The 27255-nt window shown below is 42.1% G+C and overlaps 2 protein-coding genes across 6 annotated transcripts; both read right to left on the bottom strand.

Moving 5' to 3' along the window:
* Positions 1 to 273: 273 nt before the first annotated feature.
* On the bottom strand, positions 274 to 21480 carry pex7 (peroxisomal biogenesis factor 7). 5 transcript variants are annotated; one of them, XM_035524595.1, is made up of 11 exons: positions 21049 to 21480; positions 20693 to 20750; positions 19219 to 19426; positions 19024 to 19101; positions 18459 to 18567; positions 13578 to 13684; positions 13109 to 13222; positions 10876 to 10931; positions 5380 to 5479; positions 1530 to 1640; positions 274 to 789 (listed from the first exon to the last, which is right to left on the bottom strand). In XM_035524595.1, exons 1-10 carry the CDS (start codon positions 21152 to 21154, stop codon positions 1560 to 1562), a joined length of 1017 nt encoding a protein of 338 aa, XP_035380488.1. In that variant the 5' UTR covers positions 21155 to 21480; the 3' UTR covers positions 274 to 789; positions 1530 to 1559. The 5 variants fall into 5 exon arrangements, with proteins under 5 accessions (XP_035380488.1, XP_035380490.1, XP_035380487.1 ...); XM_035524597.1 differs by having other exon boundaries at positions 274 to 698; XM_035524594.1 differs by having other exon boundaries at positions 1536 to 1640.
* Positions 21481 to 23303: 1823 nt separating this feature from the next.
* Positions 23304 to 26775, bottom strand: hey2 (hes-related family bHLH transcription factor with YRPW motif 2). Its single transcript, XM_026998968.2, has 5 exons — positions 26452 to 26775; positions 25936 to 26014; positions 25750 to 25833; positions 25468 to 25549; positions 23304 to 24889 (listed from the first exon to the last, which is right to left on the bottom strand). The coding sequence occupies exons 1-5, from the start codon at positions 26532 to 26534 to the stop codon at positions 24225 to 24227; spliced, it is 993 nt and encodes a 330-aa protein (XP_026854769.1). The 5' UTR covers positions 26535 to 26775; the 3' UTR covers positions 23304 to 24224.
* Between the last annotated feature and the right edge of the window lie 480 nt (positions 26776 to 27255).

The raw sequence follows: 27255 nt of genomic DNA, 5'->3' as shown, positions 1-27255 counted from the left end.
GCCCCACTGCAAGAAGCAGGGCAAAAGCCCTGTATTTATTATTATTATTATTATTATTATTATTATTAGTATTAATTAATAATATTTTTACGATCTCTTCCTAATAGTGTGTGTCCTTTTGTGCAACTCTTCTATGCCAGTGTATGTATACACATTTACACAAAAAAGATTTTTCACACATCTCTCTCTCTCTTTTTGCACACTATATGCATTCTGCTGTAAAAAAATCAGATATTCATGAACATCATGCAACAAATCACAATTAACAAAATATTCAAGTTGAAAATCTTTACTGATATGAAATGTGTACTTTGTTGAGAAAATGATAGCAACTGACAATGGAAACCAAAATCATTAACCCATTGAGGGCTGGATTCAACATCACACCGAAAATCGAAGTAAACACTGAAAACACAGGCTGATGCACTTTTTGGGAATTTCATCACAGCAACTCAATTTGACTCAGTAGTGTGTTTGGCCCCCACATGCCTGTATGCACCCCTGACAGTGTCTGGGCTCATGAGGAGATGCTGGACAACGTCCTGGGGGATCAGGGCATCAGTGAACTCCTGGACAGTCTGTGGAGCTGCTTGGCAGTGTTGGATGCACTGATACATAATGTCCCAGAGGAGCTCTGTTTCTTTTCGTAAAGCTCAGGCAGTGCCCTTCCTGTTCTTCCTTGCACTGTCTGTTGCCACCTGCAAAACCAGGCCCTTTTTGGTGGTCGTAGTGAACCTGTTGTCACTTTCATTTTCACCAATCAAGTGACACTGACTCAATACTTTCTCACTGGACAGATGGAAATTTTTATATATATATATAAATGTGTGTGTGTGTGTGTGTGTGTGTGTGTGTGTGTGTATATATATATATATATAAAAACACACACACACACACACACACACACACACACACACACACACACACACACACACACACACACACACACACACACACACACACACAGAGCAAGAGAGAGAGAGAATTTAAACTTTATATATTGGTTTTAATCACATTTCATTTAGGCTTTTTATAGTCTGTGTGGAGGAGGTAGCATATCTTTATTAAATTATCATAATACTGGATAAAGAATTGTGGAATCAGGATTTGCATTCAGAATGTGACAGAAGCCAAATGCACGCTTGCTGGTAGGAAAAGTACCCCCCTCCCGAGACATTCAAATCGTTATATCCTAAGTTATGGAGTAGTAAACTAATTAACATTTTAGATAATTTGTTTTGAACTCCATGGTTATGCATTTAGTACCATGAAGGCACTCAGTTGTCATCCCATACACTTAAGATCAAACACCAACAGCAGTTTTTCTTAAGTCTTTCTCACTTGAAAAAGAGTTTTGGACACTGTGGTGGCGAACATTTTTGGGATTCACTAACTGGAAAGAAATTACATCGCTATGCAGATTCCGGTTGAGTTCTCATTGGGCCCGCCTTTAAAAACATCATTAGGAAGACTGCAGTGGGGTCTCGGTGAACTCTGGGTCGGTAATTGAAACAAATCCTCCCACCTACCCTTACCACAGTGAGGTAATTATCTTCTCTCTATGACGTGCCTGTCTGAAGAGCAGCCAAGCATGGAGGAGTGTAGATCTTTACCGTCTCATCCCAAGAACAGTCGACCACCTGTGGAAAAACCACCACCAGACCTCGTATTAGACTACTGAATTAATTATGATACATTTTGTATTAAAAGCTGCTTAGTGAGAAGAAACCCAGTGCTGGTCAATTAGATGCTTACATCACCGTGAAAACTTGTTAACCATCCTAAAGCCATGCATGATGAACTCTCGCAGGGACCGAGAGGGGAAATCTGACAAATTTTTCAGTTATATGGTTGTATTGGTGAATTTTTCTCTGATTAATCTATATTAAAAAAATAATTAAAAAATGATATGGGCAAAATAAACACAAGCTCAAATTAATTATATAGAAAATAAAACAAACAACAGAAAGAGCAAAAAAGTCTCGACAGGGCCAGTGAATTAATGAAAGAAATTATCCCAATAAGGTATTTCGGTTTATGAACCAAAATATTCTAAAAGGTGCACGAGTGCCGCAACATGATCGAAGAAGGGGAAACCAAACACTCAAAATGTCTGATCTTCTCGGTGATTCCTGGCCATGGGTGACGTATGGCGCAATTAGGGTTTAAATTTGAATTCTAGTTTAAACTTGGATGCACCCTGGCTAGATTGATGTCTTTGAAGTATATAGATGTTCATGTAAAGCTCATGCAGTAACTTGAAAATTAAATAAATGTTCACAGAGAGACTGAGGTAGATTTTTCTCAGACCAGCAATGCTGCAGAAGTAAGCATGGCTGTTTTATGGATTAAGGACCACAAAAATTAAATCTCAGCTTCCCTTTGCTTTAAAGGGCTCTGGGCTGTCATGCAGTAAACCAGGGAAAACCTTTGCTGGATGAAATGCACAATAATGTGTTTGTCTTAATATGCCGCATGTCGGATTACATCAGTGAACAAAGCCCAAAATTTGTTTAGGCCATTTCTTTTGAAGCAACATCAAAGAATCTGAATTTTCAATGGGAAGCTGCAGATGAACACTACTCATATATTCTGAGGACATCACACCACCATCTCAATACTTCTTTGTTTCATGTTCCCATTGCTGACAGCAACAAGAGCAACAAGTCATTAAGAAGACCGGAAAATAAATGCCTTTTTTTGTTCATGGAAATATGCATTTTTTAACCTTGATTGTACTGTTGTAGCTTCTGCTATAAAGGAGAGAGATGCTCACTGAATTAAAAAAATATCACCACTCACTGTATATTACTTTAATACTAAATGAAAAGAAAAAAAAAACCCCACACAATTAACCCTCCACTTGTACAAATCTCCGTTTCAACCAAATGCTCAAAATTTGTTCACATATGCAAATGAAATGTTGAAATGTCAGGGATACAGTGTAGCTACAGTGTAGAATTGGGTAGTCAGAGAAGTAGGGTAGTCAGTGCACTGAAGACAAAAGGGATATGGCTGACAGCACTTTCACTGCTGTTCTGTCTCCTTTGCCTGAGAAAGGAATGGTACTCATTATGCCCGAGTAAAAAAAAAAAAAAGAGCCACCAGTGAACACCGCTGCCAAGCCACTAGCCCATGACTCATCCACTGTAAGGTAAAGCGGCTTCCATTAATTACTTTACTACGCAAGGAAGACAGAGCACCATGGAGATGCCAGTAGCACAGAGGGAGGAGTGCGAGATGACGAGAGTAATGACCCGAGCCTGTGGGTGTGGACGGGTGGCCAGCAGGTGAGAGGGGGGCGGTGGGACATCCGGATTCCATTTGTGACTCCACATGGTTTGTTAGAGCAGGCTGAAAGCAAGACTACTGCAGGGAACACGGTGTTGTGTGGGATCCCTTTCAGGGAGCCCAGCTCCTGTTCTGTAGTCCCATTGTCTGCGTGCGATGTACCTACCTGCAGCTGGTGCTGACGCAAGGTGGGGGTGAGGGGTGGGGTTTGCTCCTCGTTAGGGGGGGCTGCTCGGATATTATTACAACGCGTGCCGCTACGCAGCTGTTGAGTGCAGTGCATAATCAGAGAAAAAAGCGATCCATCACAGAATAATATAAGAGAGCTAAACAGCCTGGTGTAACAGTTCAGTGGTGAGCTGGAGGGTGAAGTGTTGGGCGTGTGTGTTTGCGCGCATGCATTTGTGCATGTTTAAGTGTTAAGGGCCAACAAAGTTGGAGGAACCAATATTGCTGCCCTTGCTGGTTGCAAAGAATGTTAGAATGTGCATTCTGTACAAAATTGCAATAGTGTAATATCAGCAGGAACAAGAATATGGACGTAGGAGCGTGTTTGCGTGTGTGATCATACTAAGAGGCATAACTCCGTGGCATTGAAAGAGGGAGAAAGGAAGAGCATAGTAGCCAAGGACAGGTCTGTGTGCGCGTAGCCATTTCCACTACAGGGAAAGCCATTTCCACTACACCTTGTCTGTACTGAACAGCCCACATTATGCGTGGGCTGCCAACAGCCTAAACGTGGACCTAACAATAAGTAAGAAACCCTCACCCAAATACCTTCCAAGCCATCATGCATCTTCATCCTTTGGTTGTGTTCATTCTGCATCTACGCTGTGATGCTACAGAGAGCCAACAGCCAGCTTGCATAGGCTGCCACTAAATGAATTCATATTCCACTGAAATGGCCCCAGTTCTAATTGAGTGTTAACACATGCGTATCACTGATGTGGACCCAGTTTTGCAAAATAACAGCTCAGTTAGTGTTGCAAAAGGCTTTTGTTAGTCTCTTCAAGAAAATATATGCAATCAAATACTTAGAAGAGATTGCTCTTTATGCTCAAAGCCAGCTGGGTGTATACTTTCAAAACAAAGATTATGATGAGCGCATATTGGGAATATAAAACCTAATCATATTATATGAACATAACTGCCTTTTTGGCCAATGTTTTTTTTATCTTAGTGTTTTGTATTCTACAGACTTACAGCAGCAATGTTTAGTACTCAGTGCAATTCCAACATGTTCAAAATTCCACAATAAAGGTAAACAGCGGTAAATGTGCATGCAATTTGAAATTTATTGCCAGTCTGAAAACGGGTGATATCATGGAGACTGCGCTATTTTTGAAATGCGTACCCCGCCCCCCATGAGCAGCTCATTGAGCGGTCACACCCCCAAAGCTTCCTCTCAATCAGTGTGAGTGCTGGAGTAAGGCGGGGCCTTCTCCCCAGAGTCCGGCCCCCTATGCCCTGGCCCTGCCCCCTGTGGCCTAGACTGCTCTTTCTGCAGGATGCCATAGCTTGGGCTTGACACGCCTGCTGCCAGCCAGATACACTGAAGACTTATCAAGGGACTGGGCTGTGTGTTTGTGTGTGAACATGTGTGAGAGTGACCAACTTTTTCCAGGAACGCCAATCAGAATGTCACACTAAGTATAATCACTTGTCAGGCTTTGTTATTTCTAGGCGGGGAGATTCAGTGTGATGGAAACAGTGACGCAGGTCTGAAAAAACGATCCTTTGCTTTCAACAGCGAACTGAAAAAAAAAAGGTCGACTTGAGTAGTTCTGGCCAAGCATGGTGTGCAAGTAGTTAAAATGAAACCGAATTCAGTCATGGGTGAACTCGACCAGCAAATGATAGCGGACATCCAAATGACCAGCAATGACAACTATGCAGCACAAATTTGAGAAGGGGGGGGGGGGGGAAATAAATAAATAAATAAATAAAATAAATATATATATATATATATATTATTAACTGAGAATGAGATTATTGCTGTAAACCAACAGTTGCCACAGGTGTAGTTGTTTTCCCGAACACTCAGTCTGCTTCCACCAGGTTGCTCTGGGGACCAGTAGGGCACTTTACCTGGTTGGGGATGTGCAGGTTGAAATCCAGGCCGCACACGAACTCTGAGTGGTGTTCCACGGTGTCGAGCAGCGCCGGGCTCCTGGAGTAATCCCAGAACCTGCGGGTGCAGAGTGGCATGGGGCAATCATGCTAATTGAGCGGCTGTTTGTCCTCCTCCCTGACGGCGCAGCAGCTCAAAGCCCTGACGCAGCCCTGGCTTGCTCTGCTCAGCCTCATCCATTCTGCAAACCCAGTTAAATCACCTCCCTGAAAACGCTGCCCGGCCACAGGAAAACATTAGGCGAGCATTAATGCTGGCATTGGCCCGTCCAGCAGGATCAAAGCGTATTAGTTAAGCACGCCCTGTGACGGTGGTGGCCGCAAGAATGGCCGCCTGTTAAGAAAAGCTGCTGGTGTAAATTATGGGCTATATTGTGGATGCAGGTTTAGGCTTGAGAACAAAAAGTGGGGATGCATCAAGAGACTGTGCTTACAGATGACTATTCATTAGGCAAAAAAAAGTCAAACCACTATTATTCAATGCATAGATTTTGTGCTAAACAGTGAACCAATTGTGCAATTATATAAGGACTGGAAAAAAAACAGAATGCCTTCTTGACCCAGTGGTGTGGACAGCACAGAAGAACCAATATCCTTTCCTCATTAACCCTCCAGTAATGTGATGGAACATGTAATTCACGCTCTGCAACTAATCCTATATAAACAGTCTAGTTTCCATTAACCCCCTAGATAGCAACTGGAAGTACTGGCGGCTTATTATGATCAGAATAGGACACTTTATCTCTGGTAAACATGGTGGGCTCATGGTTTTGAAAGAGGCCAGGGCAGACTTGTGTAAGTAAACAGTGCGGTGTGTATGACAGCAGGTGCCTCTCACGCTCACATACACGTCATCCGTGTAAAATAATAGAGGCTGGCCAAACACACTCAATTCACTTCACAGCAGAAGAACAAAAGATTTTCACCCGTTCACGTACCCGGGTGAAAATCACTTCCGTTAATCACCTTTCAGCCGGGACTGGACAACGGGTTACAAAATGTAAAAATTGCCCAACCTCCCAGCAAAGTACAATGGCCAGCTTGCTTAAACACCAGCACCTTCCGTATTAAGCAGAAGAAATTTCCAGGAAAACAGAAAGCCGATTCATGATTCGCAAGTGGAGTTTGAGTGTAGAGGCAGTTACGGTGTTGGAGTGAAACTGTGGTCATATGACATGGCGAGAAGATTACAAAGTTCAAGTATATCCTTCTTCCTAAAGAAGGATATACTTTATCTTGGATTTTTCTTTCACTTCGGAAAGTTTTGGATAAAATCTTTGTAACCATTATCGCGCAAAAGTACACCTTCCTTTTTAGAGAACATAAACACATCCTACTCTGATAAACAGCTTATATATATATATATATATATAACTAAATAAATAAATAACTAAATAAATAAATAACTAAATAAATAAATAAAGCGTTGGATGTGGAAAGCCGAGGAAAGATACAGTAGTGTAATGTTATTTAAGACTTACAGTCTATACTTTGATTCAATCTTGTAGAACATAAGAGGTTACTGCACAACACTTTTACAAGTCTAGCTAGTGGGCATGGGAATTTGGAGAACTGAATTCCGATCCAGGTCCTAAAATACCCCTGCACTGATCCAGGTCCTAACATCACATCCTAAGGTGAATAATTTGTGAATTCATAGTAAGCATATTAATAGTAATTTAATGATAAAATATTAATATTTATTTATTACCGTGACAGCTAGCAGAGTAGCTTCAGTTACCTGTATTCCTATGCTGAGAGTCCCTCAACCTATTAGTTACAGCAGCAGTTTCCTTGGTTACAGGATCAGCTTCTTGAAGTGAGACATTATACCGTTTCATGAACAAACATGTCTGACAAGAAGTGAAAAATGTCATATGAAGCAAATCTTTATGTATTTGAACTGGGGGCTACTGATCAACTGTTGGGGCAACTGGATGCTAAATGCTCCAAGCAAGTTTTGGAGAATATGTTGAAAGTGTTTAAATGAAACATCACTACCTACAACATTCAGCTGAGCACAGAGCAGGTAAATAATTCCAGACAAATTATAAAATATTCAAGTGTTGTTTTCTTTGTCTGGCCTCACTATAAAATGGAACTAATAGTCCAACTGTTACATCCCTAGATTAACTGAATTGGAGTTCCTAAATGTCTTTTTTGACCTTGATTCTACGCCCCGTGAAAGTTTGTGGGAGGTTGTTTTGGTTCTGTCTGTGTCTGCAAAAAACCAAGCATTTGACAAAAGGAAAAAAACAAAAAAAAAAACAAAAAAAACAAACACATCTGTAAGACTATTTTACATGGATCTGAATGTTTAAAGAAAAGCAGAATGAAATATTCCTTTAAACTGGAATGAACTTTAACAAACATGTCTTGAGTATACAGTGCAGTGGTACTCCAGAAGCAGGACAGGGAATTACGGATCCACCAAGCACCTGGCACTTTTCTTACTGAGCAAGTTTTACTGCATTAACTTATGGAAACTGCTGTAACTTACTAAGTACGTTTTAGTGTGTAAAAGCACTTCCAATATATTAAAGTTCACAATGCAAGAAAACAACAACAACTTATTTTTAGTGAGCTTCCGTTGGCATGGATAGGGAGTCCATACACATTTACTTAAGTGCATATGAGGAAACACTAATGACAACAAACCTAACTAGTTAGGATCACAAAAAAAACAAACAAACAAAACAAAACGTACCTGTTATGTGGGCCCTGTGGCAATCACTACTGCGCCATGGCCAAATTATGCTACTTTAAAGGACCGTCATTGCAATAATTGAGTATAGAGCTGCATTTTTGGCCTCAGTTCAGAGACTCAAGGGCCAGTTTTCCGGGTAGAGATTAAGCTCCATTTGGGAACGAACTACACTCTCGATAGGGATAGTCGATTGAAGATGCTTCTGTGCTAGCATTTAACTACTCAGCATCAGGGAAATAACCATCGCTTTCACTTTTATGGGGAGAAAAAAACAGCCTGATGAATTGGACTAACATTTATATCTTCCTGACAGTGATTCTAGAGGCACTCAGCCATAGCCTTAGAAAACACAACCTTTCTGATAGCTATTTCCTCCAATTCTGCAGTCAGCAAAACAACATCTAGACGTACAACGACCATCCTACCTTGAATAATTACTATACGCTGCCGTTGGCTGCGTCAGCCCGTCCTTGTTTTTCCTAGGAAAGGTCCTCTGCCGGTAAGCCCTTGCTGAAGTGTTTGTGCCAGAGCAAATAACTGGAACTTGGATTTCACATAATAACTTCACGCTGGGCAGCAAGTCAGATGGGCCCTTGGGCATGAGCAGTGTAGTGAGGAAGAAACGGACTGTGCCCTCTGTCAGAGAGGCCTGGCAGTACGAGCCTCGCACTGATCCCAGAGTAACTCTTCTACACCTACACACACTAATAACTGCAAGGCTTATGGATGGAACATAAGGCATTAAACCGAAACTAAATGAATTAACTATTATATCATAATTATACAAATGATTCTAGTAATTATTATAGTCAATATACCAAAATTGTCATTATGCTTGTTATACTTGCATAATATTAAGTAATAAATATAATAGTATATTAATTGTATGATAATTAAACAAAGATATGCATTAAATGTTTAAACAGTTATTTATGTTCAAAGTTAGGTTTCAGGCGGCATCTCTCAGTAATGCTAGGAAATTAATGGAAACTTCAAAACAAAAGAAAGCCGTGTTATTCTAAATACCCATCATCAACACGATGCCCACCTGAGAGCATCATTGCAGGGTGTCATCTCATTCCTGCACACACGGTTTACCAGCTGCAAATTCTCCAGAAGAGGCGGTGTGCAAAAACGGCACCCCGGCATTATTGGTTGGAGTGAGCGAACATCTGCTTTAAGTTTTAGTTTTTCATATGAAGAGGAGTTTATTGTTTGCATACTCGTCCACTTTATTTTACTGTTAAAAACTTAACTAGAGCAAGTGGAGGGCACTTAGCCAATCAGCGCCAAATCTTCCTAAGCAGGGCTGCACAGCATTAAAATTCCCCACCAACATGCAGTAGTATTGCAGACCATGAGACGAACAACAAAAACTGTACAGGACGTATGAATACATAGTTGAAGCAAGAACGCAGAAATACATTTTGCTAGTTGTCAAGTTGCATTTCTAGGCTGCAGAATCTGAAGCATTCTCTTGAATTCTGCAAAACTGCTACTGGTGTGAGCTTTTCTGATTAATTATGTATCCAAAAGCATGCAAAAAGCAGTGCATATGCACTTGAGTTCAGAAGCTTCTTTCTAAAGGAATTACTGTCTATCCGGTCTATCCTCTCTCAACCTTGGAAGCCACCACCATCACTGGTTTGTTCTGGGAGATGTGGAAAGGCGGGGATCATAATGGGTCAAGAACGTCTGGCAAGCATGGCAAGTGCTAACACAAACCCAAAAAACCTTGGTACGCTCACTCAGATGTACACCCAGCTGTCACATGACATGAAAATAAATGTCTTTCAGCTAATAATGACAGACTAGCCCAAAACCAAGAACTATCCCACAATTAGCCATCATCACAAACCAAGAGCATTACAAAAAAACCACATTAGTTTAAAATTATAGTACAAACAGCAGTAGGTTAAGCAAATTATTATAATTCCTTACCTAACCGCAGTGACCAAACGCAGTAAACGTATAAAAACCACAGGCCACAAAATGATCTGTAATCAGAACTGATCTCTATGCAAGCGAGGATTAACTGGAGCTTTGCAGTTGTGAATTCTGGAGTACAATCCCTGACAGCTGTTTTTAGGATTATCTTCTTTAATCTCTGCAAAGATTAGCTTCACAAGAATTATAAACATGAAGCCCTATACAAAGGAAATAAACCAGTCAACCCTGAAATTAGACCAATGCATTTTACAAACCCCACTGGACAGGGAAGAGCATCGACATGTCCACCTTCCCAGGACATGGCTGCCTTACTTAACCACACACTGTAGTATGGGCACCAAGCATAACTCGCCTATACATGGGCTGAGCAGGAAAATGTCAGAAAAGCCATCATCAGAGATCATGGTCCACTGCTTCCGGAGAGTTAAGAAGAAAGTCGAGGACAAGGCCTAAGGAGACGGGAGACGGGAGTTTTATTAAGGAGACGGGAGTTTTATTTCCATATGAAAATCCCATCTCCTTATCTCCACTGCTGTCTGCATTTTCTTCAGTTTACTCTGAGAATCGGTGTGGGTAGATAAAGAGGATCCTTTTTTTTTTTTTTTTTGGTAATTGTATTTGGGAATGGAACGAACACCCACGAAAGAAGAGAAACACTCAAGTAATCAAGAAAAAAAATGAGACATGAACTACATTGTAAAAGAAAAAATACATATTTAGAAAGAGTATCATCAGAACTCTAAGTATATATGGAGCCTGAAGGGAACTTGCCGTTTGCTTTACGATATTGGTCTTACCTGACTGTGAAGTCATATGAGCATGAAGCCAGCACTGTCTTGTAAAACGGGGAGAACTATAAAACATTAAAACAAAACACAAAACAGAGGAGAAATGACTTACAGCAGACCTGCAGCAAACACACAACAGTAGTATTCCTTCATGAATACTCTACATAAATGAGTGTTGTGATTGGCAATGAATGTTATGACTCACATTTTGTTACCAGAGAAAAATCATTTTTCATTCATTGTAGTAAATGCTTTAAAATCAATGATTAAAAAGCATTTGCTTTTTTGAGTTGATCGTCTTGTTCTTAATTAAAGACACTTTCCAGTGCTTTCCCACAACTGCTAATTAGTGGTTTCTGCAAGAATGGACAGCTGAATTCTGTACCTGTTTGCAGGCTAAAATAACACACCAAGACGTTTAAAACAAACCCCACTGAAAGCAGCAGGAGTCTATTCATTAAGCTGTTTTCTTATTAAGAGTTTTATTAGGATCACTAACAGGAAGCTCAATTTAGTAATTATTTCACCAACACATTTTATCCCCTTTCAAGAATAATTATTCATTTTCCAATGCCTGGTGTGCCCTGCTGTAGATGAGAAGAACATATATAGTGAACAGGAGGTATTTCGGTCTATTCTTCTACAAACTTCTTTGTCTTTTGGGTGTGTCGCTGGCCTGCATCAGATCATGCCAGCGCTCAACAGGATTGGGGTCAGGGCTGTGGCTTGGCCACACTAAAACACCGAATTTCTTTTGTCTGGGCTATTTTTTTTCTTCTTGATTTACTCTTGCATTCTGGGTCATTTTGGATTCTCTTCATCGGAGCATGACCCAATCACAGTTTTAAGATTGACATCGCAGACAGCCACTATATATTGTCCAAATAAAAATTCACTGGTCCCTCAATGACTGCAAGCCATCCAGGTGCTAGGACAGGAGAACAGCACTCCTTTTTTAAATAAGTCATTAAGAGTAATTTTCCTAGAGGTTCACACACTTTCGTACCATTTTTAACTTGTATGTTTAATATACCAAGAACTATAGAAATATGACTGTGTCTATTATGTTGACTTGGGTGCAGATGGCAATTTAAAAGCCATTCATGCAGGAGTCCAGATAATTCTGTGGTAATGGCAACTAAACTAACTAAATCAATTTACAGTTTGATTTCATAAGGCTGATGGCCGCATTTGGTATTACACAAGTCCAGAGTTCATTGTTTGGACTGAGGGTCATGGAAAAAGAAATACGTTATGTCACTGGCAGCAAAGCTGGCAGGGTTTTGTTTTTACGAAAGCATGCTGTGGGATGAGCTAATTTATTGAACATGAGCAAAGACTAAAACTGACCTATGCAATATTGATGAGTATCATGAATGGATGAGCCTGCGTCTGTCATCCTGATTGGGGGGGGGGGGGGGGGGGGGGGGGTCTTTGATACTGGTCTTTGGGCTGACCACAAATAGTGCTGGGACAACTAAATTTAATGCAAGTTAAAAACCACTTTGTCTCTCTCTCTCTCACCGTCAGTGCAGCATATAATCGTATATCCATTGCACTGCAAAAACCACTTCAAGTCTGTGTGTCGCCGACATCGCCTGACTCTTAAGATGCGTCTGTGTTGCTTGTGTTGGAGATGCTCTGACGACAGTTTCCTCTGCAACAAGTGAGGTGCATGTTCCACTGCATCGGTTTTATGCGCCTGGGGCGGAGGCACCTGCATGTGGCTGTGCATTCTGTCCTCTGCCAAGTCACAAGCAGTGCGGAGGCAGGGTACGCCGAGTGCTGTGCGGTCCTGCTGACCGCTTGCCAAATGGACAGGCCAGCCCGCCAACTCAATTAGGCTGAGATCTAAAGGAAATCCATAACGGTCACAATACAGGGAAAATAAAAGGGAGGCCACAACTTCATATACGCGTGAGATCTCATCGCCAATCGAAACGATGTTTGTCAGCTTCGCTCGACCCAAGACTTTGATCAGCACCATTTCCTGCAATAGAGCATACTCCTTAAAGGGAGGGGGGCTTTGTGCCTGAAACGGGTGATGTGCTGCACAAGAACAGCAATATATGGTACCTACTGAGTGATTTTAATTATTGCTCATTGAAGTTTAAAGTCATTTGACTACACTGAGTCTTTTGGACGTATCCGAGACCGGAAGGGCTTCCTGAGAGGCAAGGCACAGCGAGGCCACTGTGTCCCACGAGGATAGCGAAGGGGAGCGGCACGTGTCTGAACTTGCCTTCACCCTCCGAACGGCGTAGGAGTGTCCGAGCAGCTGGGCTACTGGCTGGCCAGCGCTGCGCACGTCCCACACGCACAGGCTGCAGTCGATGGCTCCCGTGACCACAATACTCTGCGAGGAGAAATGGGACACACGGCCACAGTGGACAACAGGCCCGCTTGTTTCCAGAGTTTCAGCTAATAAAGGACAGATTCATCTGAATATGCCAGCTGTGTTGAATTTATATTTTACTGTTAAAAAGAATTTCATGACAAATCCACAAACTCATATTTGTTTTATCCATGTGCTACTTTTTGCTAAATTTTGCTACAATGCATGGTCAGGGAGTGCTTTAATTTCATTTGTGTGCAGAGAACAAACAACTGAATTATACTGCTTATACAGCTATGATTCAGTTTTCTTATTAATTTTCTCCAGTGGCCACTAATGAGCAGCAAGTCTCAAACAGAATCAGTCACAGAGTTACCTGGTCATATTTGCACCAATCACAGCTGAGGATCTCTGCCTTGTGGGCTGGGATTGCCAATTGACAGGAACCCGCCTTCACGTCCCACACTCGCAGCATCCCGTCTCCTAGCAACACATACACATTCGGAACCTAAGTGCTTGCGTAGGCACAGTGTCCTTCTTGGAACGTTTGCGCTCTGCGCAATCCGCACAACCTTGTGAGCCATGAGGCTTGTTTCCAGGACCACTTGCCTGTGAACGGACCTGGAATAGGGGGACCCAGCACTGCCAAGGGAATGAATCAGCGATTAGCCTTGTGCCAGCAACCCGAGCTACACAGAATTTCAATAAGGAGTTCGTTTCTCACTCTCTCCACCTCTCACTCTTTCCCTCGTTTTCTCTCTCTCTCCCTCTCTCTCTCTCTCTCTCATGTCCTGCTGCCAGTTTCTTTCACAAACAGAAAAACCTAAAAGGAGGGCATCCACTCCTAAGGCTGTGTAATTTAACACTACATTTAACCTCCTGCAGTCAGCAGCAAGTGACTTGGTCCAGCCATTCATTGCCCGGTGCACACAACCATGGAGACCTGCAACATCAGCAACATTCATATCCCAGTGAAAAACGGCCAAGAGCTCACTCAAGAAAAGCCATTAAAATACTAGTCCCATCACCTGCATGCTCAGTTCAAGACAATACTGTGCATCAGTGCCTTCCTGAAGCACACCCTACACTTGACACACAATACCTTCCTCTGCAATGAAGTTAATTCTAAAGCATTAAAGAATCATACAGCCCCTCTATGACTTCATATTTGCGTTTCCCCACTTACAATAGCAGTGGCATTGGTGTATAGGTGAGTATGACAACCATACACCCTCTACACAGGAGACAAATCTCTAGTTTGTAAAGTTAGGTCCAGAAATCAAAATAGCAAAATATGCTTTGCGTATTGACAACTCAATAGTTCATCACTCACACAAATGGCCTCACTTTCCTTAATTGCATCTCATGAGCTTTTTACGACCATGTCATGCTCCTGTCAATTAGTTCCGTAGCTCTGGAACACTTTAGGGGAGTAAAGCATTGGCTTGTTGACGATACGGTACAGTATCGATATAAAAAGCCTTTATATGGCTTGGTGACTCTTCCAGTTTTCACAGTACTATAATGTCCTGATTTTTACAGCATTATCCTATACGCAACATATATTTTTAACATATAAAAACCAAAACTCAGGACAGCTCAGCTGAAATACCAATTCATCACAATATTTGAACATGACATTGATGCATACGGTCCATCGTACAGTCCGCTGATGCATTCGCATGAATCATTTTTTATTTATCCATTTATTTGACACCCTTACAGTTTCCACTGATGTCTAGGAAATTGATCATGTGTGGTCTGAAGCACCCCTGGGACATTTTATGGTCGGGAGTTCTCCTTTCCTTGATCCACTAACACAGTGGCATCATTCGAAAGAGATCACTGAGAAGTGTGACCAATGCAGCCCAAATCCACAGAGACTCAGACACCATGAGTGGAGCTGGGGTGAGCAAGACCAAGGCTAGGAGACGGAGAGGGGAACATTTCTAGTGTTATGGGGAGAGATTACTGGCATTGGTATTTTATGGGTGGGGCTGTGTTGACCTCGACGTGCTGTTTAATAAGCGCTTTTAATTCGCAACTCACTGCGGGCATTGTAGCTGTGCTGGGACTTTAATTGCAGTAAAATGGATCTCTTGTGGAGACTGCTGGCACACAGTGTTTTCCTTTAAAGCCTGGCTGCTAGAGGAGGCTGGGGTCAGTATCTACAGAGCGCGAGGTTTTGATGGAGGGGGGGACGACCCAAGATAAGATTGAATCATGCAGTGCTGTTGCTGTTTCTGTCAGAGGCTCTTCAAAGGGCCTGGCAGTACATGGTATTAGCACTCAGTGGTCAGTGTGGCACTGCACTGTGGTGCCTGGGGGTTGGAGATGGTAAGGAAGCACCCCCAACGATAAGCTCAGGAAAACACTTAATACTCTTTCCTCACTGTGGCTATGGGACGGAGGGCACACCCTTGAGGAAAATTCATCTTCTCTCCCAATGTCATTTTCTTCTCTTTTTATGAATTAAATTTAAAATAAATATAAAGCCAGGGGACCTACTTATAATTTTTGCGAATGTATCCAGTGTCCTTTAACTTTGGATATGTAACCTTTAAAATGGCTAGATTGACAAATAGATTGTTTCTGTTATGGATTCAAACAACCCCACCTCTTTTTGTCTTGGATGCAACTACACCAATTTAAGTTCTATGTGAAAGTGATCCCAAGTCATGGTTACTGATTACAGGTTAAAGTTCTGTAAACTTTTAAAAAATACAGTAAGGCATACTCTGTTCTACACCACATCAGCAAGTCTGTGTTACATAAATTACTTAAAATCCAGATGCAGTGTAAACCATCTGAATAAAGGGAACAAATCAATAAAGTGCAATAAGGGAAATGTTAGTTGGCAAACATTTTTGGTTGATCGACAACATTTGCTAAAGACAGAAATTGCGCAAATGTATTTTCATGCCATGCTATTCCTTTAACCTCAGACACTGGTTATTTCTGATAAAATACATACCAGGAGAACCACATTATAAATACACAATATATGCGAGTTCTTGTTTCATGACCAGCACATCGTTTGTAGTGTTTTCAGGCTTTCCCTTTTTTAGGCATCAATTGAGGTTAATTTAACTAATTATGAACTAGTTTGTAGGACATTAGTACTTCTGTTTACTGTGTATACTGGATTAAATATGTCCCTGGCAGTAACATAATTCTGAGTAGCAAGATGTATTTAAACCATTTAAGAAATTATGCGGAGAACGGATGTGCGGATCAATATTAATAAGTGATATTTTCTCTCAGCATAAGCAGAACGCACTTCTCCAGCGGTTTACAATATGAACCCCATCAATAAACCAGTTTAGCTGCATGGTTATGCAATAACTTTAGCAAATACCGAAAAGACACTTAAACTCCTGGAATGAATACTAACCCTTGAACACGGGGAGTACTGCCTAGGAAACCCCAGTGAAACTCTCGTCTCTGTTGGACGCGCGGCGTTTTTGTGATAGGCTGATCTGCACGTTCGTGGCGTCGACCATTGTGCTGAGGCTGCATTTCACGAATGATTACACCCCCCCGCCCCGCCCCCCCCCCCTCCCCCTTGTGATCATATTCAGCGTGCCTTTAGCGTCGGGGCACACTATCGATTTTCAGCCACTTCTCATTACATGCGTGCTTGCGCCTTGGGTGTCACCGTTTAATAGCGAAGAACCGGGTTCTCCATCATCGCGCCGCAGCGCTGCTGGGACCGAGTCTCCCTCTGGAAGGCCCGGCTGATTCAGAGGCAGCAAGCAAGACTGAGATGGCCCTTGTGCTTAAATGGACGCGAACGCGTTAATGTGTTAATGTCACAGTCTAACCCCCGAGGCTCTGACTGGCCAGTTTCAGAAATACAAGCGAACCAATAATTGCATAATTACTTGTCCGATTCACAGTATGCTAGCAAGAGGGCATACGCTGGGACAAAACCGCAAAATCCCATACTTCGTGGTCTGTTTAAAGGAAAGTCGAAGCAAAGCGATTAAACAGCTTTTGCTTTCTAACCTTTTATCTCTTGTCCTAAATAGTCTGCTGTTGGTATAAATCAAAGCTGAATTACAGCTTCACCACCAGATACACTTCAGTGATCGTCGCTCAGGGTTTCATTTCCGAAGCACTAGAGTACAATGGGGCTGTTTTGGGTGCTTGCTTTAATTAGGAGTGCTGCAGCACTGGTAATAGCAGGCTCAGCACGAGCTGGAGTTAACGGAGAACACAAGCTCCAGGCTCTCTGGGTGAGCTGATAAGATCTGTACAGGAGCAGCTGGGAGCTGATGAACTCTGTACAGATCTTATCAGAGCCTGGTGCTGAAAGGACAGCAGGCAAAGTGATGGTTAGGAGGTACAAGTACGTGCAAGCGCACGTGCACACACACAAGTGGTATCTTTCACACTCTCACACAAACATATGAGGGTCTTGCTCTTTTCCTCTTTCACATGCAGATGCACGCATGTACATGGATATATGCGCATGCACACATACTCTTGCCTGCTGTCACACATGAACACACACATTAATTTACTCAAGTCACTCACTTTCTTTGGACTGCTTAAAGGGAACATTTTTTTTCACTTTAAGCACTAAAAACATAAGCCTGGATATAATAAGAGATGTACTGGAAGACCTGTTTCATTTGGAAGCATTCTTTAGAACTGGCACAATATGAAAAAAGTATCCTAAACTGTAAAAGATTTTTTTCCCCACCAGACTGAATTTGTAAATTAATGACAGAAACAAGGTGATAAGTCAACACTGACCTCTTGTGGTAAATTACAGTACTGCTACAGGCAAAAACACAATTTTGTGAAACTAGTTGTGCTGTTTACATGTCCAAAATGTTTTTGGACACTTCTGAAAAATCTGCTCCCCCAATGTAAGGTCTCATCTTTTAGTAGTATCATCTAAATATGACATCCAAAAAAGTTTTTTAGTACATAAATAGGTTTTAAATTGACTTCATATTGTAACTTCATACTGGGCACATTACAAACATTAGCCACTCTGAACCAGGCATGTCAAGATATGGGTCAAGATTATAAACCCATGACCTTGTTGTTGCAAACCCCTTAATCCACTTTCTCTACTAGGTGAGCTACTTCAAACAAAACCTCATCTATCTTAAAATTAGCATCTTTCTCCAGTCTGATTTCTAGATGGCTAAACCACTATGCATTAAGCATACAACATGCATTAAGCATGTAGTATGCCTAACACGTATACAAGATATATGGCTGTATGGTGCAGTGCTGATACCTGACGTCGAGGCGAAACAGGCTGGGATGTGGGGGGACCAGACGGTGCTGTAGAGAACTCCCTCATGGCCCTGGAGTGTGGCCACAGACTGACAGCTCTCAGGATCCCACTGCAGGAAAGCAGGTTTAACTCCAGATGTATTCGGGGCAGCCCAAATGCTGCAGGGCATGTGTATATCTTTCGACTGAGGCCTCTGAACATAATTGTGCATTATGGGATAAGCAGGGGTTTGAAGTTTAATCTGAGGTGGAATTTCAGTTTGTTTTTAATTAAATCTGGCCGCTGCCCAGTGGATGTGTATATGCACGCTGTTTCTGCTCCTTACATCCCCCCCCCCCCCCAAAAAAAAAACAAAACCCCAAAGTTCATGTAATTAAAACAGGCTGAAAATGTAAAATATCCCTCTAGTACCACCAAAAAAATCAAGCAAAATTCCAAAGATTCAACGAGCTAAGACTTTACAACAAACAACTTTTTAGTCTTACCTACGTTTTAGTTAGACCTACTCTAATCAACAACTGAGATCTTAGTTTTATCTGAACCTTTAGAACAAGTGCCTGCTTACCACCCTGGCTGTGTGGTCCCAGGACCCTGACACCAGCAGGTTCTCCCCCCGTGTCTGGCTCCAATCCACGGCATACACCTGGAAGCACAGGTAACCAAACCATGAAGAACCGCTACGCCCACGACAGCGGTGATGAAGAAAGGATGTGCGGCAGTGGCACAGTTCCTCGAGTCTACGACTCGACTTCAGGCTCACCTCTTGCGTGTGCCCTTTCAGGACTCGTAAAGGACCGCGAGGGTTGGCTGTGTCCCAGATCTGCAGTGAGCCATCCCCGCCTCCAGTCACCGCCACGTGTTCATTGCTCTCGCTCCACGTCACGTCAAAGAGTCCGTCATTCCAGTCGAGGCTGACCACGGGGAGGAGACACGTCAGATCTGCACGACACACTGATCCAGGCGCAACACTGGGAATCAAGGACAGGTGAGGCGAATGACACTGATCGTCTTCTCACAGCTGTCCCTGCCAAGGGGTGGGACGTGTCGGGTTGCAAGTGACCCACTAGTTCTCGAGGGTGATGCGTCGGGGGAACAGGAAAAATGGGCAAGCACGAGAATCAGAGCAACTCCGACGAGGGCCGCATTTGGATGCCCGATGACGGCTCGTGTTGTCTCCATAATGGCAGGTCTCAGGGGGAGCTCATACTATGCAGTCATTAGTACCTGCCAAAAGTGGCCTAAGGATGAAAAACTGACGCACATGGGAATCGAAGGCTAACCCGTTTGGTTTGATCCCACAGAAGAGCTACTGTATCACAAAGTCCTGAAAAATTTGCTACCCTGGGGAAGCGATGGAACCTGGGTACACTATGGGAAGAAGACAAGCTGGCGGAGGCAGTGTGATGCTCTGGACAATGTCCGGCAGGGGACCTTGAGTCCTGGCATTAACATAGATGCTACTATAACACTTAGCACCTACCTAAACATTGTTGCAGACCAAGAACACCCCTTAATGGCAAGAGTATTCCCTAATGGCACTGGACTCTTCTTGCAGAATAATGCACCCTGCCACAGTGCAAAAATTATTCATGTCTGAGGAACATGACAAAGAGGTCAAGTATCCCAGATCTCAGACAAATCAAGTCCGATCCATGGAGACCCCACCTCACAACTTACAGGGCTTAAAGAATCTTCTACTACCGTCTTGGTGCCAGATAACACAAGACACCTTCAGAGATCTTGTGGAGTCCATGCCTTGACAGGTCAGAGCTGTTTTGACAGCTTAAGAGAGGACCAAAAATATTAGGCAGGTGATTTGAAAGTTATGGTGGATGGTGTATATTGTTTGTGTATTGTTTATGCAATATAAGCCTTACAGCAATAATGATATTTCAAAAAGTTGCAATATGCAAAGTCCCCTAAATTATTTGGTCAAAAAATTGGTCATAAAATGCAGAATAAGCTTTAACAATTACCCATCTTTTGGTTCAGTGGTGTGTTGATGTTTTAATATAGAGCAAGGCATGTCAGAATCACATTAAGTCATAAAACAACTCCAGTTCCCAACTCCATATAATTCTCCAGTCTTGCCAGCTGTTGGTATGCTTTGGTATGTTCAGGCTATACTATATTTGTATATTATATTAGTATTTTAACTTCATTCTCAAAGGTATTAATATACATACATCATACTTCTTTGGACTGTTAGGTCAGCTGAGGTAAATAAGCTTTACCTGTTTAAGAGCAGAATATCAGGTTCCCTCTGTTCCAGCACAAGCAGTGTTCCACAACCTAATATGAAGAAAAATCCCACAACAAACCAACATTAATACGTTTGTTCTCATTTCCATTTCCAGAGTCTTCATGCCCTGCACATTCTCTCCCTGATTTAAATACTAAGTACAAATATATAAGCCGTTTATCAGCTGCAAATAAGAAGTGCGCGTTATTTCCGCCGTTTCTTTGGAAACCTTGTGTACTTCACTGCAGTTCTCCCTCTCTCTCTCGCTCATATATATATATATATATATATATATATATATATATATATATATATATATATATATATATATATATATATAAAACTTACCTGCTATGCCATAATACTGAGAAGTTGCGCATGCAAGTCTATTGGGGAAAAAGGGGGAGATTTCTACTGCATAACCATGTCGCGCAGAACACTTGAACGACTTCATACTCCGTCCCAGTCAGCTAAGACAGCTACTAAGAATACCGCGTTACCCCTTAATTCCGAGTGTTATAGCGGTTAGATATTAGTTCATAGACACACGACTCATCTATTTACTGTTAGCTATTTGGCTAGCTAGCTAGTATACATTTCCAGTTGCGCTAGCTTGCAAAAATTCTTGGATCAAATTGCCCAGATTGTACTAAATCAATTATGTCATGATACTACTAAAGGTGTATGACACATGCACCTTTCTAAACTTGCGAATAATACGCTTTATCACGAAGTAGTTCACGTGTAACCTACTTCCTTGTTTTGATCAATAGAAAAAAGAAAAAGAGCGACTATTGGTCCATTTGACCATTAAGGTACAACTATTAAACTCTCTCATTGGTTGAGAGAATTTGTCAGCGAAACCTCGTTATCTGAGTTTTATATTTTGGGCATGTTGCTTTTATCAAATAGCGTCGGTTTAATTTGTAATAGATTTTTGATTATACGGTTGTTGATGGATAACTCATGTAGATAACTCATGTTTTAAAAACACATATATGTACCAATGTTTGTCCCTGTACAGTGTTTTAATGGCCTTTACTTGGCTAGCTGTTATTACACAGTATATGTTTTCGTGTGTTTCTTAGTGACGCGTCCCTACAGAGTGTCAGACTTTAATTTAGCAGCAATGCATGAATAGCATTTAAACCGCTCGATGGCGACATTGTTCAAATTTTCAGTGACGGTCGGAGTACGAGAAAGTTATTTAAATTACCAAATTGACAAAATTATCACAGGTTCTCAAAAATACGTATTTCAATTTCCAGGGTTCTAAGGAAAAAAAAACAATTATATATATATATATATATATATATATATATATATATATATATATATATATATATATATATATATATATATATATATATATATATAAGCACAACCATACATACACACCACATCAATCACATGTGATCAACCACACACCACAAACACTTGTGCTTGTGCACTACACTGTCTACTACACATACCACATATGTGGTATTACACCACATTTTCTGCCTGGAATCATCTTTACATGTATAGAATTTGTACAGTTTTGTTGCGACTCGATGCTATTGTGAATATACAAAATATATGTAGCGTTGTGTAAAGAACACTGCAAGACTCCCATTTTCATGGCAGTGGTTTTGGCATGATGGCATGACGTTATGGGGAGATCATGTGTGCCCTTGATATACGATGGCCACTTCAAAGGCTGGGGCCCGGCATGAGAACTAGCCGCTCTAAAGCAGATAACCAGTGGATTTATGGCCCTGTGCTGTTCCCATGCATAGCGGTGGGCAGCAGCCGCTGTTTGCCCTAATCCCTATTCACTTGGAAATGCTGATACTTTTTCTTTTAGGAATTTAAGGAAGGGATTTAATAGTGTGACAGTGATTTACTAATGTAAACCTGTCCAACAGACCGCAGTATAATAGCAGTGGATTAGGGTGGCACAGAAAAACGTCTTGGGGAGGAGTGACCAGCGCTGCTTCGCTTTCATGCTTTGTGAGCTGCAGTGCTGAGGTCGTCAGTTCACACCAGTCAGAACGGTTGCAGTCGTGTTGCTCTTTCTCTTCAGAATGCTAGGCTTCTTAATTCTTATGAACTGATTAAGTTACCTGATGACAGGTGTAGCAAAAGCATCATCAAAATAAGCGAACCCAAATAAAAAGTATTAATATCACTTTAATTTCGTTTCAAATACTAGAGTAAATAAATGTAAATACATTTAGTCAACTATGTTCCTTTACAGAGATTTGTATTTAGAATTATATATTTATTTCCCTCATTTATTCATTAGTTTTTCTCTTCCCAGCAGTAATGAATGAGGCGGATTCGTGTGGCTGGAACATACTGTAAGAGAATGGGGAAGGGCCTTGCATTAAGAGGCTGATTTACAACTCTCTAAATTCCAAAGTGGCACACATAATTGCATTTGTTTCTTCCCCGTTTGTTGGTTTCTTTTGCGTTATTTAAAACCACATTAGAGCTTACTGTTCTTTTCCCTTCACTCTTCTTAACTGTTTTCTTTCTGCAACTTGGGGTGTGTTTCAAAAAACAATTCCCCTCTCCAATTGTGATGAGAAGGGGAGAAATGATGGGACAGGGGTTCAGAGTTCGAATAAAAAGCACTGAATTTAATTTTTGAAATCTGCATTTTTTTCCCTTTTGCATAGAAAATCGTTACATATTACAGGGCAGGCACGGGTTTTTTAAAAGATACAGTAGTGTCATTTACTGGCAAATCTGAAATACAGCATGAGCAAACAATGAGTGCTGTAATGCAAATTTGCAGGTACGTTGTGTTTTTCATACGTGGAGAGAATCCCGTCCCTCCAAACAGTAGTGATTGAAGTGCATCATTATACCAATAAACCGCTTTATCTAGCTTCAGTATAAACTCTAGTTACACTCTTACACATATACATATTTACAGATTGAGTCGTTAGTTCATAGATTATAACATTCACACCTCATATGATCAGGAATTGATTATCTTCAAAACCTTTGGTTTCTCTGAGATTTTTCTGGTTTAGTCAAAATAAATGACATGATACTTGTGAGTAATTGAAAATTAGAAATTACACAGGCTCCACAGGTTAAGCATTTAATTCTCAAATGCAATGTTTTAGTCACACTTTCCTGTGGACACTGTCAGACATATTCCTTGGTGCAAAGCAAGGTTAGCTTGAGACAGAAAGATCATGGCATTTCTCCTTGGTACAAGACAGGGAGACAAAACAAACCAGACAAAAGGAAGCTGATATAATGATAGTGATGTGGTCATTTCACTAAAAAGACCAATCGATCATCCTCACATCCACTGGCTATGACGAGCACAAACATGATCCACACTTCTCCTTCCTAAGAAGTTCCATTTGTGATATACATGCAGGCACTTGTATAGCTGATTGTGTAGAAGTGTCCAAAATGCCATAACAGTGGCCAAAAATTGTCCATAGTTTTTGAAGTCTGTCCTCTGTCCATAAAGTTTAATAGACTTGTAAAAGTGTAAAAGGGCACACTGGGTCCGACCCTTAAAACACTCCCACTTCAGTCCCCCATGGGCGGTATGGCTTGCTGCTGCTACTGCTGCTGGAGCTGGAACTGCTCTGCTGGGAAGTGGAGGAGGTGGATATGGAGGGGCTCACAGCTGAGGAGGCCACAGAAGAGGCCGTGGCGCTTGGGCCAAACAATTGGAATCCGCCCGGGAAGGAGAGCGGGAAGGTGTGAGCCGCGGCGGCGGCGGCGGCGTGCACGGTGGCCGACAGTGACAGGAGCGAGGTGGAGAGCGGGGGCATGCAGGGCGCCACGTTGCCCGTAGGGGGCGCCCTCAGTGCAGAGTCTGCAGGCGTGAAGGAGGCAGTGAGCAGCGCCGAGCCCCGCTGTGGCACCTCCGCCAGCCTGCCAGAGGCACCGTCTGTGGAGGGCAGGCCACTCTGCTGCAGGAAGGCAGCAGGCAGCGGGTGTAGCGCCCAGTGCTGCGGGTGGAGGGCCTGCTGGTGGTGGGCCACGGATGAGGTCATAGCAGCCGCCTCCCTCTGGGAGGCGCAGCTGCTGAGATGTGAGACCAGGCGTGCGCGGAGTGGGTCGCTGGAGTCCAGACCCTCCACCGTGCTCAAGTACCGGGCCACTTCAGTCAGGCACTCTCGAAAGCCAATGCTCATGAAGTCCATTGCCAGGGAATGAACATCAAAATACCCTGGAGAGAGAGAGTGTGAGAACACCTAAAACATGAATACCAAATGCCTATAAATACAGCTCTTCTATCAGAGACTTTAATGAATACAACAGCTGATGCACATCCTGATGAGTAAGGGATGAGTGCTGCTCTGCCCAGCACATCCCCACTGGGCCGGGGGATCTAACCACAAACAAGCCAGGATTGCGCTGGGCTGTTTGTATGTTTGTTTTTTCTCCCTAGTGCACCGATTCTTACACTTGCTGGAAAGCCCAAACAAACCCCCAACAGGGCGGCTGTGAATGTGGCCCACTCCCCTCCCACGGATTTATGGAAGCAAACACAATCCCAGGGTCAAGTGTTTCTTTTGTCCTGCCAACGCTTTCCCACGAGTTCAATCCTGCCATTAGCATTGACTTCCACTCCTTTACTCTAGTCAAAAAGGAGCTCCTTGCTCACATTTCACAACAGAGAGAGAGAGAGAGAGACAGAAAGAGAGAGAGAGAGAGAGAGAGAGAGAGAGAGAGAGAGAGAGAGAGAGAGAGAGAGAGAGAGAGAGAGGGAAAGAGAAAAGAAGGAGAAGCCAATTAAAGCCTTACCTTTTCCTCCTGTGGCCTGGAGCATCTTTAGGTGATCCACTGTCATCTGCAGTATTTCAGCTTTCTCTAGTTTAGCAGATCCCTAAGAAACAGTACAGGATGGTGTTTCATTATTTATTGTTTTCTTTCTCTCCTTAAAATTACGTTCCATTTTATCCTTTCTTTTACTCATGTGTGTTGTATCATCTTGTATATGTAGACCTAGTATTGCTGTTATTCTTGTTGATTATTATGTTTAATAGATCTACTGGCAACGAGATAATTGTTTTCATATAAACTAACCTGTTTTTCAAATGCCGTTGGCACCAGGCGACGTAACTCTGATAAACTGTTATTTATTCTATCCCTTCGTCTCTTCTCAATGATCTGGGATAATATAAACAGTGATATTAACTGACGTGCAGTTCTTTTACAGATCTCTCAAAATTTGTAAAGGGTAAAGGAGTATGTTTGTTGTATTTAACTTACCCCTCTTCGTTTCTTTCGGGCCATAACCTGTGAAGTGGTAGTGGGGGATCCACATCTTATAAACGACCCGCTGCTTTGCCTGGATGCACGTGTATTGAAAATCAATTAATTACAGTAATTTAACCACATTAGTCCTCTTCGTTGTTATTCAATGTCAAATGAATTATAATCAATTGTAACTGTTAAGAATCAAATCCTAGCTGTCATTACCAATTGCAAATTGATATTTAGCAAATGGAGTTATGTCAGAGGCCAAACGTTTTACACGTAAATTTGTCTCTATTCGAAATAAACAATAAACATGCAACAACGAACCATTAAACTAAAACAATTCACCATTAAACTAAAACAAGCGATTTTTTTCAACTCCACAACAAAGGTTTGTTCTTTTATGTCAAAATAACAAAACGCATACCAGTACGTTCCATCGAGCATTGAGAAGATAATTAGCACCAAGTTTGAATATAGCTTAATGGATATGTTGCATTTTAAAGATAAGCAGTTTTACAAACTTACCCCGAATAATTATTCTCGCTACCCACGTCAATGGTTTCATCCATATCACTATCAGAAGTAGTATCCTCACAAGGCCGCTTCATGATGCTTGAAATGCTGGGAGCGTGTCCTCGGAGAAGCGTGTGCGCACAGGTAGTCCTCGCTTGTGACTTTCCAAATCCCTCTGAACTTCTTTCCCACGAACCTTCGGAGCCTCAGTCGCAGATGCAGAGGAGCGTTGACGCCCACCTCCCACTGAGGAACACCCACAGCAGAAAAAGCGCGCCCCGAGCCACCGGACTGAAGTCTCAGGCTTCGTTCAGAGGGCTGGCCAAGTTCCCCAGATAATTGACTCTGCCCGGCTTCAGCGCTTGTGCGTAACACCCACGGCTGCCTTAAACCGTGCGACACACACACACACACGCACACGCACGCACACACGCACGCGCACACACACACACACACACACACACACACACACACACACACACACACACACACACACACACACACACACACACACACACACACACAAAGAAAAGCGATTCAGCATGAAGAAAAAAAAACTCAAAAGCGCGCAGGTCTGGACTGTACAATGCGGCGTTATGTGGCGTTCATGCTCATTTTTTTTTAAAGTACGCACATCTGCAAAATGCTTTTACGTTGTTTAAAATAATTACTCTGCATTCTCATCTGGAAACTTAGTTGTGCATAAAATGTACTTTGCCTCATCTATTAAACACCCTTTAAACATATCTTATGAATTACATTAAATAAAAACATTAAAAACGGAAAATGCAGTTATTTTACGATTGTTCGTGATTT

Source organism: Electrophorus electricus, chromosome 3 (assembly GCF_013358815.1).
Source record: "Electrophorus electricus isolate fEleEle1 chromosome 3, fEleEle1.pri, whole genome shotgun sequence".
NCBI classification, from domain to species: Eukaryota; Metazoa; Chordata; class Actinopteri; order Gymnotiformes; family Gymnotidae; genus Electrophorus; species Electrophorus electricus.
This window is presented reverse-complemented; position numbering and strand designations above follow the sequence as displayed.